This window comes from Protopterus annectens, chromosome 1.part0 (assembly GCF_019279795.1).
Source record: "Protopterus annectens isolate FY-2018-M chromosome 1.part0, PAN1.0, whole genome shotgun sequence".
NCBI lineage: Eukaryota > Metazoa > Chordata > Ceratodontiformes > Protopteridae > Protopterus > Protopterus annectens.
Genome location: NC_056725.1, coordinates 1214423671 through 1214441015, shown reverse-complemented (window position 1 = coordinate 1214441015; position 17345 = coordinate 1214423671). Strand labels below are relative to the sequence as shown.

At 39.6% G+C, this 17345-nt stretch overlaps 1 protein-coding gene across 1 annotated transcript in view; it reads left to right on the top strand.

The window, feature by feature from the left end:
* MMS22L (MMS22 like, DNA repair protein) overlaps window positions 1-17345 on the top strand; it is a gene marked incomplete in the record, with an annotated part of 1809169 nt that overhangs the window by 1278535 nt on the left and 513289 nt on the right. The window contains 1 exon segment of the mRNA XM_044065731.1: window positions 15781-15977. Within this exon segment, the coding sequence (XP_043921666.1) occupies window positions 15781-15977 (197 nt within the window).

The window sequence follows — 17345 nt, the reverse complement described above, 5'->3', positions numbered from 1 at the left end:
TCATGTACCATGCAAATAGTATCCCATTTCCTCATTAAACCTGACCATAAACTAGTGATGATCTCCTATAATGTCTTAAACACTCACCTCCCCCTTCCCCCTCTGAACACATCAGATTTTAAAAATTTCAAAAGAACATATCTTAAAATGTACTTGTAAAAGCACCAGCCCTCAGGCAGCTTTGGCTGATACTTTAAGCAACAGAGTTCTTCTCCCACATGGAAAACACTAAGACCTGTCTATCCCTTCTAGAACCAAATGCATTGAAGAAATTCAAAACTAGTGTGAGCTAATTAAATATCTTCCACTATTTTTGCCCGTCACCCCAAGATGGGGAAACAAGTATAAATAAGCTGTATAAAAGTAGGGAAAATTTCTAAAGTTCTAGAATAAATCCAAGCTACTCACATTAGGAATCTATCTTAAGAATCAGCCAAGAACTGAAAGCTACCATCAAGAAGACCAGAGGTAAATGCAAACTGGAGCTACCATATGAAGCCAAGAACAATTATAAATCCTTCTTTATTTAAACCAGAAAACTTAGAAATAACATCCAACAGTGTTCTTAACTAATCCAAAATGGCAACACCCTCTCAGACCAAAATGACATAGCAAATGTCCTTGCAGATAAGGTTAGTGCAAACTTTACCCAAGGAAATGTCATTGAAAATTTGTGAATCCCCGACACCAGTGAAGATCTTAAAGGAGTATGTCCTAACTGTGTTGTCAAAAGGCAAAAAATACTGCTTTAATTTGACTAGTTAGCATACCCTGAAAATAAGCTGTGCCAAAGATGCCTTTATGCTACCCCTCCTAAAACTGCTTAACTTACATTTAATCATTGAGCATGTCCCTGAAGTATGGAGATCTGCTTTAGCAGTACCCCTTCATAAAAGGTGCTTCAACACAGACCCCAGGAACTACAGACCTATCAGTCTAACTAGTCTAATGTCCAAGGCCATATAATGGATTATTTTTAACTTCATAAACTGTGATATCAACAATATTACACCTTGACCCTTGGCAGTTTGATTTTTTTCATAACATATCACAAAAGTAGCACACAAGTCATCTAAAACTGGCATACAGATACTCTCACCTTTACACATTAGAATGTAGGAACATTTTCACATTACAAATGTTAATGCCCAAAATAGGATCTTGTGTACTTTTAATTGCACTAAACTCAGTACATACCATCCACAATCTGCAAATGACTGCTAACAAGGTCTGCAGATTCATAACCCTTGGTGTCCCCAGAGAACATCATTGTTGAGCCTGAAAAATCAAAATGTTTGCTAATAAGCTAGAGCCACTCTGCAACTTAACTACCTCACATACAAACTACTAAACCCTTCATACCATCCACCTCTAGCACATTTCCTACAGAATAGACAAACCAACAATTATTCCCTGTACTCGTCTTCAGTGCTGCTTGTCATTGTCGCGCTCCACAAAGGTAATATGTGAAATGCATTTGCAAAGCTTGCTTCTGCAACAGAGAGCTCTCTATTGCAAAATATCCTCAGATGGCAAAATGTAAGTGCATCTAAAAGGAGTTATACCAATTTCTTCATAATGAGTCCACGTGTCACTTTTTTAGCACCAGCTAAATGTCATCAAGCAGCCAGCTTACACTTGCACACACTTCTTGCTCCTTCTTATTTATTTGGAGGCCACTGCTAATGATAGGTAAATATTGGTTAAGTACATTGCTTGAACTGTGCAGTACTACACAATTGTTAGTAACTCTACTGTCATTATTGTGCCGTATTGTACTCGTGTCAGTTATACATTGTTTTTACAAAGGTGCATGTTGCTCTTGTTACATAATTGTAACTATCTAGTGAAATTTTTGTAAATGTTTAACTGGCCCTAGTTATTGCTGAAAATGGTTTAAGGACCAGACCACCAAACTGGTTATCAAAGTTATCAAATAAATAAACTTAGTAAATGTTTTCACCGGGCTCACTGTTCACTGAGATTGTGGATAGTGGTCATTCAGTCCACATAGCGTGTCGGTGATTTGGCCATTCGGGAAAGTTGGTGTTCGACATTTTTGTGTTGAACAACTGAGAGTCGACATTTTAAGATGTTGATTTCTTGATATAGACCATGTCCAGACATGTCACACAGCTAGAAAGGCCCCAGCCTTTCCTAATCATGAAAATTACTGGTAAAAAACTTTGAACTACTAAGACTTGGTTTGAATCTCTGTCTCTATTCCTGATCTCTTATAGACTCTTACATGAAAATCTATGTCTTGCATTCTGTTCCATCAAAGACTAAACACTCCTTGATCTCTTACATCTCTGCAAGACAAACAGGTCCACTTAACACTTGATCTAAGGATATGAACCTCCACCAACATATAAACAAAACACTGGGAGGGGCATGTTTATTATCCAATGTTCACTCCATCTTTGGAATAAACTGCCCTTGTATATTAAACAAAGTGACACCCTTGCATCCTTCAGGACTAACCTTGACTATCTGCAATTTACCTGGGCCACTTGTATTGCCTTTCTAGAAGTGGAACTTGCATCATTAGGATGGGTATTGGCAAGTTGCAAATGGTCTCACAACTTGCTTTGTAGTTTCTATGATTCTGTAATCAACTGAGGAAAACATGCAAAATAAAATGACTCAAATAATATGGCAGGAGTAAGAATGTCAAGATGTGTTGCAGTAGAAATATATGTGAAAAAGAGTCGTAATCTAAAATGAGGTCCAGAAAAATGGTTGCACAGCTTTAATTCATGCTTCATGCAGTAGGCATGGTTGTAAAGATAAAAAAGAAAACTTGACATGCATGTAATCAGTACTGTAGAATCTCTGCTGGAAAAAAAGCCATTTCTGCAAGATGTGTAATTGAAAAAACAAATGTGTTAAAAAGAATCTGTACGATGTTGAACAAGTCTGTAAATGAGCAGTGCCCACAGAAGTTCTCATAGGTACTGTTGAGCTGCAGTGACTTAATACAGTAGAATCTGAAAAAGCACCATAAATAGATAAAAAGTCCAGGTCACAATACTGAAAAGAAACATTGAGAGTTAAAAAGCAGAATGTAAAATTTAATCTAGGCACAGTGCAAAAAGAAGATGTAAGCATCTTGTTAAACCTGTTCTGTTGTTCTGTCCACAGGGTAGCACTGTTAAAGCAAAATCTCCTGATATGAATACTGGTATGAAACATACAGAAACATAAAATTGTAACAATTGGGTTCATAGTTAAATTAAATTCTCCTAGAATTTTGGTTTGGGCGGCTTTTGGGGAAACTATGAACAGTAGAATTAATTGACAATGTGAAATTAAAAAAGTGCTTGTGTGCAGAAAAGGCCACAGAGACATCCTAGCTCCTTTGTAAAACCAAACCATAGGCGTGAAAACATTAATTGTGTGCTAACTTAAGTATGAGCTTAGAAAGTTTGCCAGGACAGTATCACATACAGATAAATTCAGATAGTGTCAGGGATACATGCTTCCAGAAAAGTACAATTGACTTTCTGAAGTAATATTGATTAGGATTTGAAGCACATAGAAAGGATATGTGTCAGTAGAAAACATTTACAGCCAACAGGCAGTTGAATATGCTTCATGCAGTAGAACTAAACCCAAAGATCTAAGCAGACTGATTAAACAGTGGCATTCAATCTAGACACAATACTGAAAGAGAGAATAGTCCTCTGCTTATGGTACTATCAAGATCATGACAGGTTCAGTGCAAACTTCTCCCCCCTCTCCCCACCAAAAGGGCAAATATCTATCCCAACAGAGTGCTGCCCCCCTGACATCTCAGATGCTCAGGTAAGAGCCGCCCTCTCCAAAGCAAAAAACACAGCATCAATGGGACCAGATGGTGTCCCAGGCTGTGTCCTACATGAACTCCAAGAAGAGCTAAACCCAAACATAAAACTACTGTTCAATCTTAGCCTTACTACAGGATATGTACCCAAAGAGTGGCGTACAGTAACAGTGGTCCCTCTCCACAAAGGTGGTGCCTCAACGGATCCTGGAAACTATCGCCCCATAAGCCTGACTAGCTTGCTCTGCAAAGCTTATGGAAAGGATCATCATGGACCTCATAAATAAAGATATTGGGGACCTACAGACACTGGATCCTACCCAGTTTGGCTTTGTTAAGGGCAGATCCTGCCTCTTAAACCTGGTCGATTTCTTTGAAACAGTCACCAAGGCCATTGTGAGGGAAGGTGGTCCACACAGCCTACCTGGACCTCGCAAAAGCCTTCGATACAATACCCCACTCGGGCATTATAGATAAGCTCACCAGCTTAAATATAAACCCCTATGTCACTAGATGGGTTGCAAACTGGCTCAAGGACAGAACCCACATGGTTAGAATTGCTGGAGCCATGTCAGACTCCAAACCAGTTACAAGTGGCGTCCCACAAGGCTCAGTCCTGGGACCTCTCTTGTTCGGTATATATTTCTCGGTGGTACAGGCCAACACGGAAGGACTGTGGCTGACCAAGTTCGCAGATTACTGCAAACTGGGCGCCATAATCAACTCTCCAGCCGACACTAGCATCCTCCAAAAGGGCCTCATAGAAACAGACAACTGGTGCCAGAGCCATGGCCTCAAGCTAAACGCCAAAAAGTGTATAGTCATCCCCTTTGGCAAAAACAAAGTGCCCACAAATTACCACATAGGTGGTAATCCATTAAGTACAGAAGAAGTCATTAGGGACCTGGGGACCCAAGTTGATAGCAATCTCTCATTTGACAACCACGTGGCCAAGGTGGTTAGAAAAACATTTTATATAGCCCACCTAATCATGAAGAAATTCACATCTAGATTAGGGGAGGTCATCGTACCTCTTTACTCATCCCTTATCAGGCCCATAATTGAGTACAATGCCCCTTTTGGGATGTACCTTACCAGACACCTGCAGCAACTGGAAAGACCCCAAAAGTACCTCACCAAGAGGATCAAAGGGCTCAAACAGATGCCATATGCTGCCCGGTTAAAGAAACTCCAGCTGTACTCAGTGGCATACCACCTGCTCAGAGGCGATCTGTGCCTGACGTATAAAGCCATGTCCAACCCGGAATTAATGGACATGCTGCACCTCAGAAAATCCAAATCCCATCGAGCTACGCTCGAGAGACTTGAACCTCAGCACTGAAATAAATAGGACATGCTGGAGGGACAGATTCATAACCCAGAGGCTCCCTTCACTCTGGAATAAAATCCCAGTCCAGGTTAGGCAGAGTCCCACATTGACTCTCTTCAAGAGGAATCTTGATGAGTGGATGGGAGATCGTAGGTTTACCCCGGCTATCACTTCTGTGTCACTGTTAGACAGAGGCACAGTATACTAACGTAAAAAAAAGGCATAGCAAAATTAATTTAAAATGGGTGGCGAAAGCCAAACACACACTGGCTAGGCTTATAAATGCCCTAGGGCAGATAGCCTAGTATGAACCTATGAAATGCCATTTTCAGTACTAGTTCCAAACCACAGTTTCTGGCATATCAGGTTAACCAAAGCAGGCTCTGGACTTTGTAAATTTAATATACCATTAGGATGGTACAGATTCCATAGACTTCCATTTGATAATTTGGCAACACCAGAGATATTCCAAAGAACTGCTGCAGAAGTATTTGAAGGCCTGGAAGTTGATGTAAACACAGTGATGATCAGTTAGTGTAGGGTTCAAATGGAAAAGTTGCTGCACAGGTAATTAAAGGCTTACCAGGTACTGTAATCATAGTGCATCATCATTATCATCAGTCCCTTTTTTCCCATTTTCTGCATGGGGCCAGGGTTTCAAGTCAACTGAGGATGTCTCTGTCTGTTCAGTGGCATTCTTCAGCCTTCTTCAACACTCGTGTCTAACTGTGGCAGGTCTTCTCTCACAAAATCTTTTATGGACACACTTTCCTCTTGCCTTCTTCTTGTCTGTCCAAATCTTCACCAGATTGTCTTCTACTTTTCTTCACATGTGCCCACACCACTATAATCTGTTCTGTTTGACCTTTTCTGCAATTGAAGCTACTCTTATGTCCTCATTTCTTCATCTGTCCCACATTGTACTTCCTACCACCCACCTGAGTTACTTCATCTCCATCACCTCTAGCTTCCTCAACTGCTGTGCCATTACTGTCCAGATTTCAGTACTGTACAGTAGCACTGGTCGCACCACTGTTTTGCACACCTTACTTTTCAGCTTCTTTGGCAGTGTTCTGCCATATACTACCCCTGACACCTTGTGTCAGTTAGCTGCAGCCCCAATGATTCTAGCTTTAACCTCCTCATTCAGACTTCCCTTCTCCTCAACCACCACCTCCCAGATACTTGAAGCTGTTAACCTGTTCGGCTGTTTTCCCTTCTATTTCAATTCACAGTTCTTCTGAATTTCCCCAATTGCTGCCATTGCAACTATCTTATCTGTATTTAGATTCATCCCATGTGCCTTCAATTTTGCATTCTGTTCCCCTATCCTTTGCTGAAGTTCTTGCTCAGAGTCTGCTTGTTATGCTACATTGTCTGCTAGAGCAGCTTGGTTGATCTGTCTGGTCAGACCTATTTGCTAATGTAATCCATCACCATCATGAACAGCAGTGGCCTCATAGCCGAAACCTGGTGCACACCCACTTCTACTGGGAACCCTCTGTGAGACAGAACAATGTTTGTACTTGATCATTGGGTCCTTGTACATAGCCTGCACTAATTCTACTAATGTTTCTGGAACTTTGAACTACTGCAGGACTGTCAGAATCAGCTTTCTTGGAATCTTGTCATATGCTTTCACCAAGTGTAGGAGTGCCTTGTTGGACTGTTTTCTCAGGTATCTCTGTCACTGCAAACATCAGTTCAGTTTCTCTGCATCTTGATCTGAATCTGAACTGCTCCTCTCCCATTTTTCAGTCTACTACTGTACACGTTTGTTTCTCAATTACCCTGTGCAGAACTTTCATGAAGCATGATGGGAGTTTAATATCTCTATAATACCCACAGTTGTAAATGTCCTCTTTGATCTTGAACACTGGCACTAGTATGCTTATTCTCCAGTCATCTGGAAAATGCATCTCTCTTCATACTGCTATGAGTATCCTCACCCAACATCATTATCATACTTGCTGTGACCTCATCTGAGCTGTTTGCTTTCCCTCACTTTGACCTACCACTGGACTAGTAATCAAGGAGCCTCAATCCTCACCAGTTGCAACAGTGGGGGGATGTTCACTGAGAGGATGACAGGTGTACACACAGTATTTCCAGATGCAGCTCTCTGCATCAAGTGCAGTTTCCCTTAAGAGCGCACAGAAACCACAGTCAGTCCAGGGCTGGTTTCTCCCTCTTTCCTCCAGATCCCCAATAAAACTCCCCACTGGTACAGCTATAAAGTTGATATCTCAGCTGCGTGACTAAGCCAACACCTCCAGCACCCTCTGTCCAACCAGTGCTTTGTGTCCCTGCCCAAGTAGCTGACACACACACTCTGAGGTTTGATTCACACACACACACACACACACACACACACACACACACACACACACACACACACACACACACACACCTCCTGGGAAAGGCTGGCACAGGTGTACTAGCTATGCCCCCTTCTGCCCAGACTATAAGGCAGTTTTCACTGCCACTATTCACTCCTTATCAGCTACCTTAGAGCCCTTAACGAAGGGTGTCCAATCTTACTATGTAATATTAATACAAATGGTAGCTTGATAAAGAGCAAGGCTATTAGGAGTGTCCCACACAGTGTCACCAAATAAATATGCAAGTACTCTCAAAACTTAAATATCTCTACACAGATCAGCCAAAATGAAAGGTTTAAATATATTTAATAATAAATAAAAGAACAAGACAATACTAAATATATATTCACAGTGACATCAGAGTTTAGAACCACAGGGAAATATTTAAATAACATTGCAGTATAGACTCGCACAAAAAAGAAAAGCATCTAAATGAAGCTTTACTATATTCCTAACTGTATCTAAGAGAGTACTGTTCCCTAGAAACTTTCTTCATTAGAGCAAGGCAGATATTGTGGTGGATGGTCCTTGTCAGGCCCAAGACCGAATACAGAATGATCTGTCTCACTAAGAGACTTCTCAAATTAATATCTAAAATATTACTGCTGGTATAGCTTGCAGAATGACATTATTTCTTGTCACCTGACTTCTTTTTCCCAGGTAAAACCCCAGTTGCTGAAGCTGGCAGTATTTAGCATCTACCTTTAAAAATATATAGACAAGGGCTTTTGCTCAGATCTTTGGCAGATGCTGGAAGTCATAAAACAATTCCATTCCTTCATGCTTCAAAAGTAGCAATTAGCTTACTCCAAGGACAATACAAAAAGCTTCCTAGTACAGACTTTGCGTCTCCAGCTGGATGTAAAATTTGAGAGATGGACTGTTTATTGCATAGCCTATAAAGTAATTTAGTTTCAGATATTTTTCTAGAGTTTGCTGGACTGAAGTTAACCATCCAGTTTCTTTTGTTAAGCTTATACATTTAAACAGTTACAATAGTGCAGGTACATTTCTATTCTCTTCCAGTTGGGCACACTGTGGTTACATTTCACACAGCACTCTACAAATACCTTTTCAACACACATGTCTGTACAAGCGGTTTGTCATACACATGACTTACACTTCTAATACATTTGTAACACAAGCATCTTGTATAAATCATTTCGATATTCACCAGTGACATATAATTATTTACAAAATTCCATCTAGCTCTGCTGGCAGTATCTCCTTTTGTCACATTCTTCTTACTTCTTCTATGATGAGTTCCTCCTCCTCTTTCATCCTAGTCTGTGTCTGGGTTTGTACAACTTCTTTGGGGGTTTTGTCATTCAGAAGCTGCTGAAAGTACTCGTTCTGTTTGCCTTTGATGTCCTGTGGACTGGTTAGTAGTTTGTTGCTGGCATCTCTTATGAAGGGTATGTCACTATCTTTATATTTCTTTGTCTTGAAATCTGATATAGTTTCTTTTTGCAATCTACTGAGTCATTTTCCATAAGCTGGTAAAGTGCCTCTGATGTCTTGTACTTTGTTATTGCAACTCCTTTCTTAGCCATTGTTAGCCAACCATTATTCCTTCCAAGCCTTGTCAGTCTTTTCTGTCTCCCACTTTTTCCTGCAGTACTGCTTTCTTTCTTTTGATGACTTCCTGGACTTATGTATTCCACTATCAGCTTTCCTTCTGTACCCGATTTCCATACTAGGCTTGGCTGCATAATTGTTTAGTCTTCACACATGCTGTTTTGAGGACATGTCATTCGTCATTCTTCATCTCCTCCTATTTCCTGTTCTTCCTAATGTACTAGATCCCTGAGTATTTTCTTGAACTGTTGTACTTTCTCTCCAGTCAACTTCCAGGTCTTCAGACTGATCTCTGTTAATGTTAGAGCCTTCTCTGACCACTGCTTGTAGCTGATTGTGGCACTCAGTGATTTATGCTATGGCCGACCGTTTCACTGGGAAGGATTTTGCAAGCACTGATTCTACCCCACTACCCTTTCCTTACTAGGAGAAAGTCTACTTGAGTTGCATGTTATATGGTATGTGATCTTGTGATTGTCTCAATTGCTGAATCATGGGCTGGCCACTACATTTGCCAGACAGAAGTCTAGAATGACATGTCCTTCTTTATTCCTATTGCCCCAACCATGTAGACCCAGGGCAGTCTTCATATCCTGTTCTGCCCCGATATGTACATTCAGGTCACCCATTATCGACACCAGTTCATGCTGACCTGCTTTATGTAGTAGGTCCTACAACTGCTGTCTGAATGCACTCTTTTCTTAATTATCACAACCCTGCTGTGAGAGACAGGCTGAGATTATGAATATTGCCCAATCCTTACACTGGAGTCTGATTGCCATGAGTCTATCACTAATATTAAAGACATCCCCTCATTGCTTTCTGAAACCTTTTCCTCACCACCATTCCCACACCATTTCTAGTTTGTCCTCCTGTGTAGTAGTCTGTAGACCCCAAGCCAAGAGACTTTGCTGCACTGCTTTTCCATCTTGTCTCCTGGATACATAGTATGTGCAGCCTTCTACTTACCTTCATGTTATCCACTTTGAAACTCTGTCCTTTCAGTGAACCTACATTAAGTGTAGCATTTCTTAGTTTATGTTTGGCAGGTTGATTGGTTTTGCACTCAGCTTTCACTCAACAGAGCTTTTCTAGGTAACCCAAGCTGCACAACTGGACACCTGCTGGCCAGTAGCTTATAGACACAGGGCTGCTGGGCATTATGGCAGGCAGCCACTGCCCAATAGTGGCACATACATCCTTCCCACCATTAGCATACGTCGCTGGCATAGGTCGGATTCTCAACACACTTATCACAGCCAAATATCTATGCCTATCTGGCGATGTTGCTCAGCATTACCGAATCACCTAGAGCCATATTTTACATCGTCGAGTGGCTAGCCCTGCCACAGCACACAGTCTGTGATCTGCTTTCTCCTATCTTGAGGATACTGCGCACCACAGTAGACGCCCAAAGTGGTTCATCTGTACAACTCTCCTACCTTTAGGGCACTATTTAGAGTCTTTGCTGATGCTCACAACTCCATTCTTGGGAGGGTTTATGATGGAAACACTCGGCATGTTTTAGAAAGTGGGGGAACCTGACAGACACACAAGGAGAACATGCAAACTCTATACAGGCATTGACTGGAGATTAGAATCAAACCTTGTATCTTGTACATAGGCAACAAAGACCTTAACTGTTATGGCAGCTGGTCTTTTAACCATCATAGTTGATGATCCATTAGTGTAGACTTCACACAGAAGAACATGACGACAGACTGATATGACAACTAAACTGAGACAGCATAATTTCAAGTTGAATGAGAGCAAGTATACAATAAGAGTGACGAGAGAAATCCTTGAGCCATCTTCCGAGGTCAGAATGTCTAAAGTCTGATACAGAAAAGTTAGAGTAGTTGTGCACATTGCAAAGTCAGAAGAAAGAAAAGCACGGTTTACAGAGGTCTTTAGGAAATATGCGGTTCTTTGCTGTTTTTGCACTTAATATGTCTGATATAACTATGCAAGGCATATCCTGAAAGTGGAAATAAGAACAGGAAGATAGTTTTGAAATGCTTAGGAAACTACAGATGCTGCAGCATTAAAGTACAATAATATGAATAAACCATTCACGTTGTAAGGAGATGTCAGTCAGAATATTACAGAAGTGTTAGTCCTGTTAGAGAAATTTCACAGCAAGCACATTTACAGGTGTATTACTGAGATATGCTGAGGTACAGTAATATGTATGAATGTCACACGTTTTGTGAAAACATGTATAGCATATATGTTCAGGTGAAAACCGACAAGAAATCCTTACAAAACATATTCAGAACAGGCTTGTGAAAGATACCTCCTAGACTACAAAGGAAGCTGCTTAATCTACAGAAGTATGTTCTGAAAGTAAAAGTCTGACCAGGCAAGGAACAGCTGATGAGTAGAGCATTTACCAGTCACGCCTGAGTCTTAATTTGTGAGACTGATAAAATACTAGTTCCCAAAACAAGTGAGGAAAGAGGTGCTTCAGATAAGTGAATTGTATCTTGCAACAGGAAAAGTGTAAAGAAAGAGCAAGAGATATTGCATGTTGACCAGAATGTTGATTCATATAGAGCGCATTTTATAATGTATAATATTAAAAAGTCATGTTTAACTAGCTAAATATGGTTAAAGGGGTCCTTCAGAGATCACCAAAACCACACTGCCTCAAATTCATACTCCCCTCCCTCCCAACACACAGACTCATAAGTTGCAAAATTAATTGCTTGTCCAACTCTCCCACCCCAAGCCCATGTACTGAAGAAAACAGAAGAGCTGCAAGCAGAACTGAAAATGTCTGGTTTAGCCTACCTTGCAAAGTAAATTACATTTCTAGACTGTTCAATGACTGAGCTTAATATACTGCCTCAGTAATGGCCTACATAAAACATTGCTTCACATTATCACACCTGATTGCAAAGTCCTTGCAGTTCTCAAAATTGTGTTGTATGTTGCTGCTGGCTGTATATTTGGTACCCTATGCTAGTATTGAATTTAAACATAAAATAGTTTTTTTTCCCTAGCAATCTGCTAGCAGTACAGGTGTTGTACTAGATATCTGTGCTATTCGATCACTGGTTTAGCAACAGTATTCCTGACCCTGAGTGTGTTAGCTCATTATGGCTCAGAGCTTAAGATTCTGCTTCAAAACTCCAGGGCTCAGTTCTCCCTTCCTCTGCTCTGTATGGAGTTTGAATGTCCTTCTAGTGTTGGAAGTTTTGTTCCCATGTGCTTCATTTTCCTCCTGCATCACCAAACCACACTGGTTGATAGGTTACTCTAAAAATGTCTGTAGGCGTTTGCATTTACCCTTGCTCTTGGTGCCAGGGTCATGGTTTGAACAGTGTCAGTGATGAAAATGCTGCATTGTTTTTGAATCTTAGTGGTGCGGAAGTGGGCAATATTTGATAGAAGCTTTAAGAAAGTTCTTACAGTCTTGTTTTTAATGATTTTTGATGCATTTAATGTTAGTGCACAGAGATGCCAACATTGAAAACATTTCTTTCAGGGAATCCTTTCAGGCATTTCTGTCACCATTCCTGTCCGTGCTGAGAACCTGTTGAAGAAGACTCATTGTGGTTGTGACTGTCAGCTACCCTATTATCCTCTGTTTTTCCCTTAATAAACTGCTTCTGGAGCAGTATTCCTTCTTGCAAAAGACGTCTACAACATAAAAATATTGGAGGGGCTGAAACTAGAAAAGCATGTACATGCTGCAACAGAAAATCCGCAAGAGATGAAAACAGGGATGTGGGTGCATATTAATGCACTAAAATTCTTAAGCTCGTCAAGTAATCAAGAATAGTACAGTGTGTTAAAAATCCAAGAAATTACATAAGTATTCATAAATATTAGAATGTTAGGGCTGAACAAGCTCTTAGAAATGCTTCCTGCATTGAAACAGAGGTTTCAGTATGTGTCAGGATCTTTTCAACTGCCATTTTGTGTGTTCATGTAGACACTTTCACATATGCATGTGTACTGTGCAGTTAATTGCAAGTTTGTGTGTGCATGCTTCCATGGATGCATGTGCACATGCATTTACTTAGTTAAATGTATTATATCTGCCTTTTCTATAGTCCTGCAAGTGTACCCAATTCTACTATAGTAACCAAGCATGGCTATTCAAGCAAGTTGCTCTATCTATAAACATATCTGACAGTCCTTTTGGCTGTAAATTCGCAAAGCAGTTTACAGAATTTAATAAAGTCAATGGAATAAAGCTGCTAGTACATTAATGCAGTTTCAACTGAGTTGACCAGAAGATAAATGGAAACAAGAAAGATGGCCCTTTGCTGCAGATTGTTTTTAATAAGCGTGTTACTTTGTTTCGTTTATCAGCCTACTGCTTTAATGCCGACCATCCTACTCTTCCAGATTTTTTTTTCTCTGGGAACATTGATTCCCTGCAGACTTGCCTCTATTAAACATCTAGAAAGTCGCAACTTCCAAATTAGATTAAGTAGCAAGAACTGTACTAGAGGAATAAAACAAATCGAGTGCATTATTGAATTTATACCACATTGTCTCAGGATGAAGATAAGCTTCTACAGGAGTAACATTTGCCCTTGGAGTCCAGAAAATTTTCTACAAGGAGTGCACGTGTCACATGATGTATCTTAATATTTCTTGCCATCAACAGTGGCAACTCAGAAAACCAGGGCGTATTCTGAGCAGCTATAGAAGTGACTTACTGCTCAGGCATAATACGAAATGAAGGATTTCTATTTCGTGTGGCATTTTTGAAGCAGGCAGTCATTGTAGTTTGTGCAGAGGTGAAGTATTACTGTAAACTGTAAGATGCTAGGAAATGAAAACAGCATACTGTTTCATTTAGTGTAAGCTTCCTGCAACATTTATTACAGTCTAAAAAATAACTCATGGGTGACTTCTAAAACTTGATTTACTGAATTTCAGAAATGGATTTTTTCATCTAGTAGTTCCTTAATAAGGAATGTGGACGAAGCAGCATAATTTTCAGTTAATCATGTTCAGCTTATTACATGGTACTATAGGACTGAGTAGTCTGTACTTAGAATAAATAGGAATGTCTGATTGTTTTGAAAGTTGGAAAGGATCCAAATCACCTTTAAATGTCTGCATTGTTAGCTCATATGAACAGCTCTCACTTTCAGAAAGTACATTTGTTTGAATTTTGGTCTTTCTTTTTTTATCATAAAGTAGTTCTACAGAAATGGAAGACTGTTTTCCTATTTAACAGGTAGAAAGAACAGTTTGTGGCTGGAATATTTCTTGATGTACAGAAGCAAAATATGGCTTAACTCACTCTCAGACAGTAAGAATAAGGTCGTGCAGTTTAGCCCAACAGAGTAACATAGCTTTGTTTTCAGCTAAATTGCGTACTTTTTCAGTGTGATTTTTATCCTCATTTGTCCTCCTTTCACACAGCCTTGCTTGCCTGAACTGAGATGAGGCCAAAGCAAGTCTAACCAAAGAGACAAAGCCCTGCAAAGCATATTAGTGCACTGCTGGTAAGGGTGCTTTGCCATGAAAATGCTGATTGTGCTGCAAGCAGAACATGAGCTTACATTTCTGTGAATGCTCTCATGTTTAAATCACCTGCGCTAAAAACAATGTACATAGTGACCTAAATTCATTTTTGCATGCAGTTTGTCTGTTGAACACAGGAGACACTTGTAGCTTGGTGTTTCTTCTGTTTCTTTTACTCGATAGTGTTTAATTGTAAGCATGATAGACTGGTGACATGTTCATTTACTTACTAGACATTAAGATGCTTGGTGGCTAGCTTTGCACCCTTAACTACAGGGGGACTGTTTATATGTGGTACATGTGTGTTACTTGTAAGTAACAAGTATTGACGCTGAATGCATTAAAGAGATATTCAGCTTAAGGCTTCTTATTTCACAGCCCCTCTACTTTGTACCTTAACAGTCTGTAATACAAATACTTCAAGTGCTCCCTAATGCTTATGAAACAAAGGTGGCTATGGCTGAATTAACTTCTTCCAATGCATTAAGCTGTACAGACCCGTCTAGCTGCTGCAAAGTAATTCTTCATTTTTTTAACCATTTAATAACCAGGTTGTTTGATATGCTTCACTAATTGTACAAAATGCTTGTTGATAATGCAGCATTATTGTTAACATTAAAAGCTTTATCGCTATTTCTGTATGTGTACCCAGCCATGAAGAGTAGCATAGCATATATGTGGGTACTGATACGAGTTTCGTCCATTTCACATCTGAATCCTAGCCCATTTATGTAATTCCTCTTGCAGCACTGGTCTGATTTTTGGCACAGTTTTAAAGCTGATGACACAGTTCAGGAGATGTTAATGCTAATTTAAATTTCCCCTGTCTTCTCGGTGTTACAAAAAACAATATACATATACTATAGACACCTTTTGTAGTTGAAATGAGGTAGAAAAAGCTAAATTAAGATTGGTTGAGCAGATTAGCTTATATGGACATTGTTTATTGCTTATGATTTCAAACATACATAATGTATGTGACCTGAATTTTCAGAAATGTTTTAAATATGTACTGTTGAAGAGCTATACTATCTTTTGCATTTTAACATGTAATAGAGCTACATTGTGTTATTTAGGAAGCTGTGGTTTACTGATTATGCACATTTTAGTAAACAAAGTATTTTGCTTTGCATTTTAACATCAGCGTTTTATTTTTTAATTCAGTCATAGTCATGTTATTTTATTTTTACTAGGAATGTACACAAGCGTTCAACTATCTCTCCTTTTCAAGGACATAACATTACTGTTCAGACGTCTCCATCTCTATTTCTTACAAAAGAGCGCCACCTAGCGATCGCCAGTGCCCTCTGGAAAAATTTCTTTGTGCACCTGAAGCGCTTAAGATTGGCACAGACCCCTCCTCCTCCCCAGCTTGCTGATACTGCTGCAGGTTTGTATGGGTACCTTCAGGGAAAATACTAACACACCAGCCATAGAAGTGTTTTATTACAATAATGGCCTCAGATGTATTCACTGTGTATGTGAAGCTGTTATGGAAAATTTGTGTGAATGTCTAACAATAATAGTTCATTTTTATCTGCAGAAAAAATAAATAAAATCTCAGAAAGTAATCAGTATGTGTTCTACTGACAGTTTTGATAAAAAAAAGTCATTTTATGAAGTAATTTCTTCAAGGTTCAAAGTGGATGAACTGGCTGACCCTCTAACTGCTTACAACTTAACTGACATTATCAATATGCATGATTTAGTGGGTCTGATTTTTATTTTTTTATTTGTGACTTCCAGACAAAGGATCGAGACTCAGTAGCAGAAGTATATGTTAGTGTAGCAGTATAGATGTAACTGTGCCCCTTCCTGTTTACAGCCACTGTTCTCAACTTGCAGTTTGCATGCATATAGGTTCATGGGTGTGTACTAGGCTAATGGCCCCGGAGCCTTTACAAGCCTAGCCCATAGGGTTATCCTGGCATCGTACCACCCAACCTTAGTTCCCAGTGCCTCTGTCATGTAGAGCCACTGGAGTGATCCCCGGGGTGAATTTTCTATTTCCCACCCACTCATCAAGATCTCTCTTGAAGAGGGCCAGTGATTTTGCCAGAAATATAAGAAACCTGTGTACTAATCTCACTGTTGAAGTTTTCTTTATAAAATAGTTATTGTTGTATCTTTTGTTGATTGTAAATGTTATACATGCCATCTACATGCATTGATATTAGTTGCTACTTAGTTTCAGGCTCTTATGTTTAAAGCCTTTATGTAGCTTATTAGTGTAGTGTGTCTAAGGAATAACAATTGCAAGAAAGACTAAGACAGGCTAATATCTTCACTATGTGATACCTTAAACCTCCTGTATTGGAGGCCCATGAGATGTATGCAAATGACTCCTTAAGGACATTAGTGTTTCAGTTACATGACTTCTACCATGACTTTTTACATATTTATATCTAAGCGATGTAGCCTGGAATTTGTTACTGTTTATAATCCTTCAGTATGCTGTTTGTATCCTGTTGTTTACATTGTTAGCAGAACACTGACACAGCTGTTAACATTGCTGCCTCCATTTAATTTCTGGGCTGACACGCCTTCTGTGAAATTAAATTTGGACTGAGTAAGGAATGCATAGTCTACCTTTATCATTTAGAACCAGACTTGACACCTTTTACATCAAGCTGTGCAAAACATTTATTTATATCATCTGGTATACTGCAAAGTGTTTTTTAAACAAGCTAATCTGCTTAAAGAGAAGCTGACCTTATCCTCAGATGCCAAGCTGTTTGTAGAAGTTTTTCGATACCAA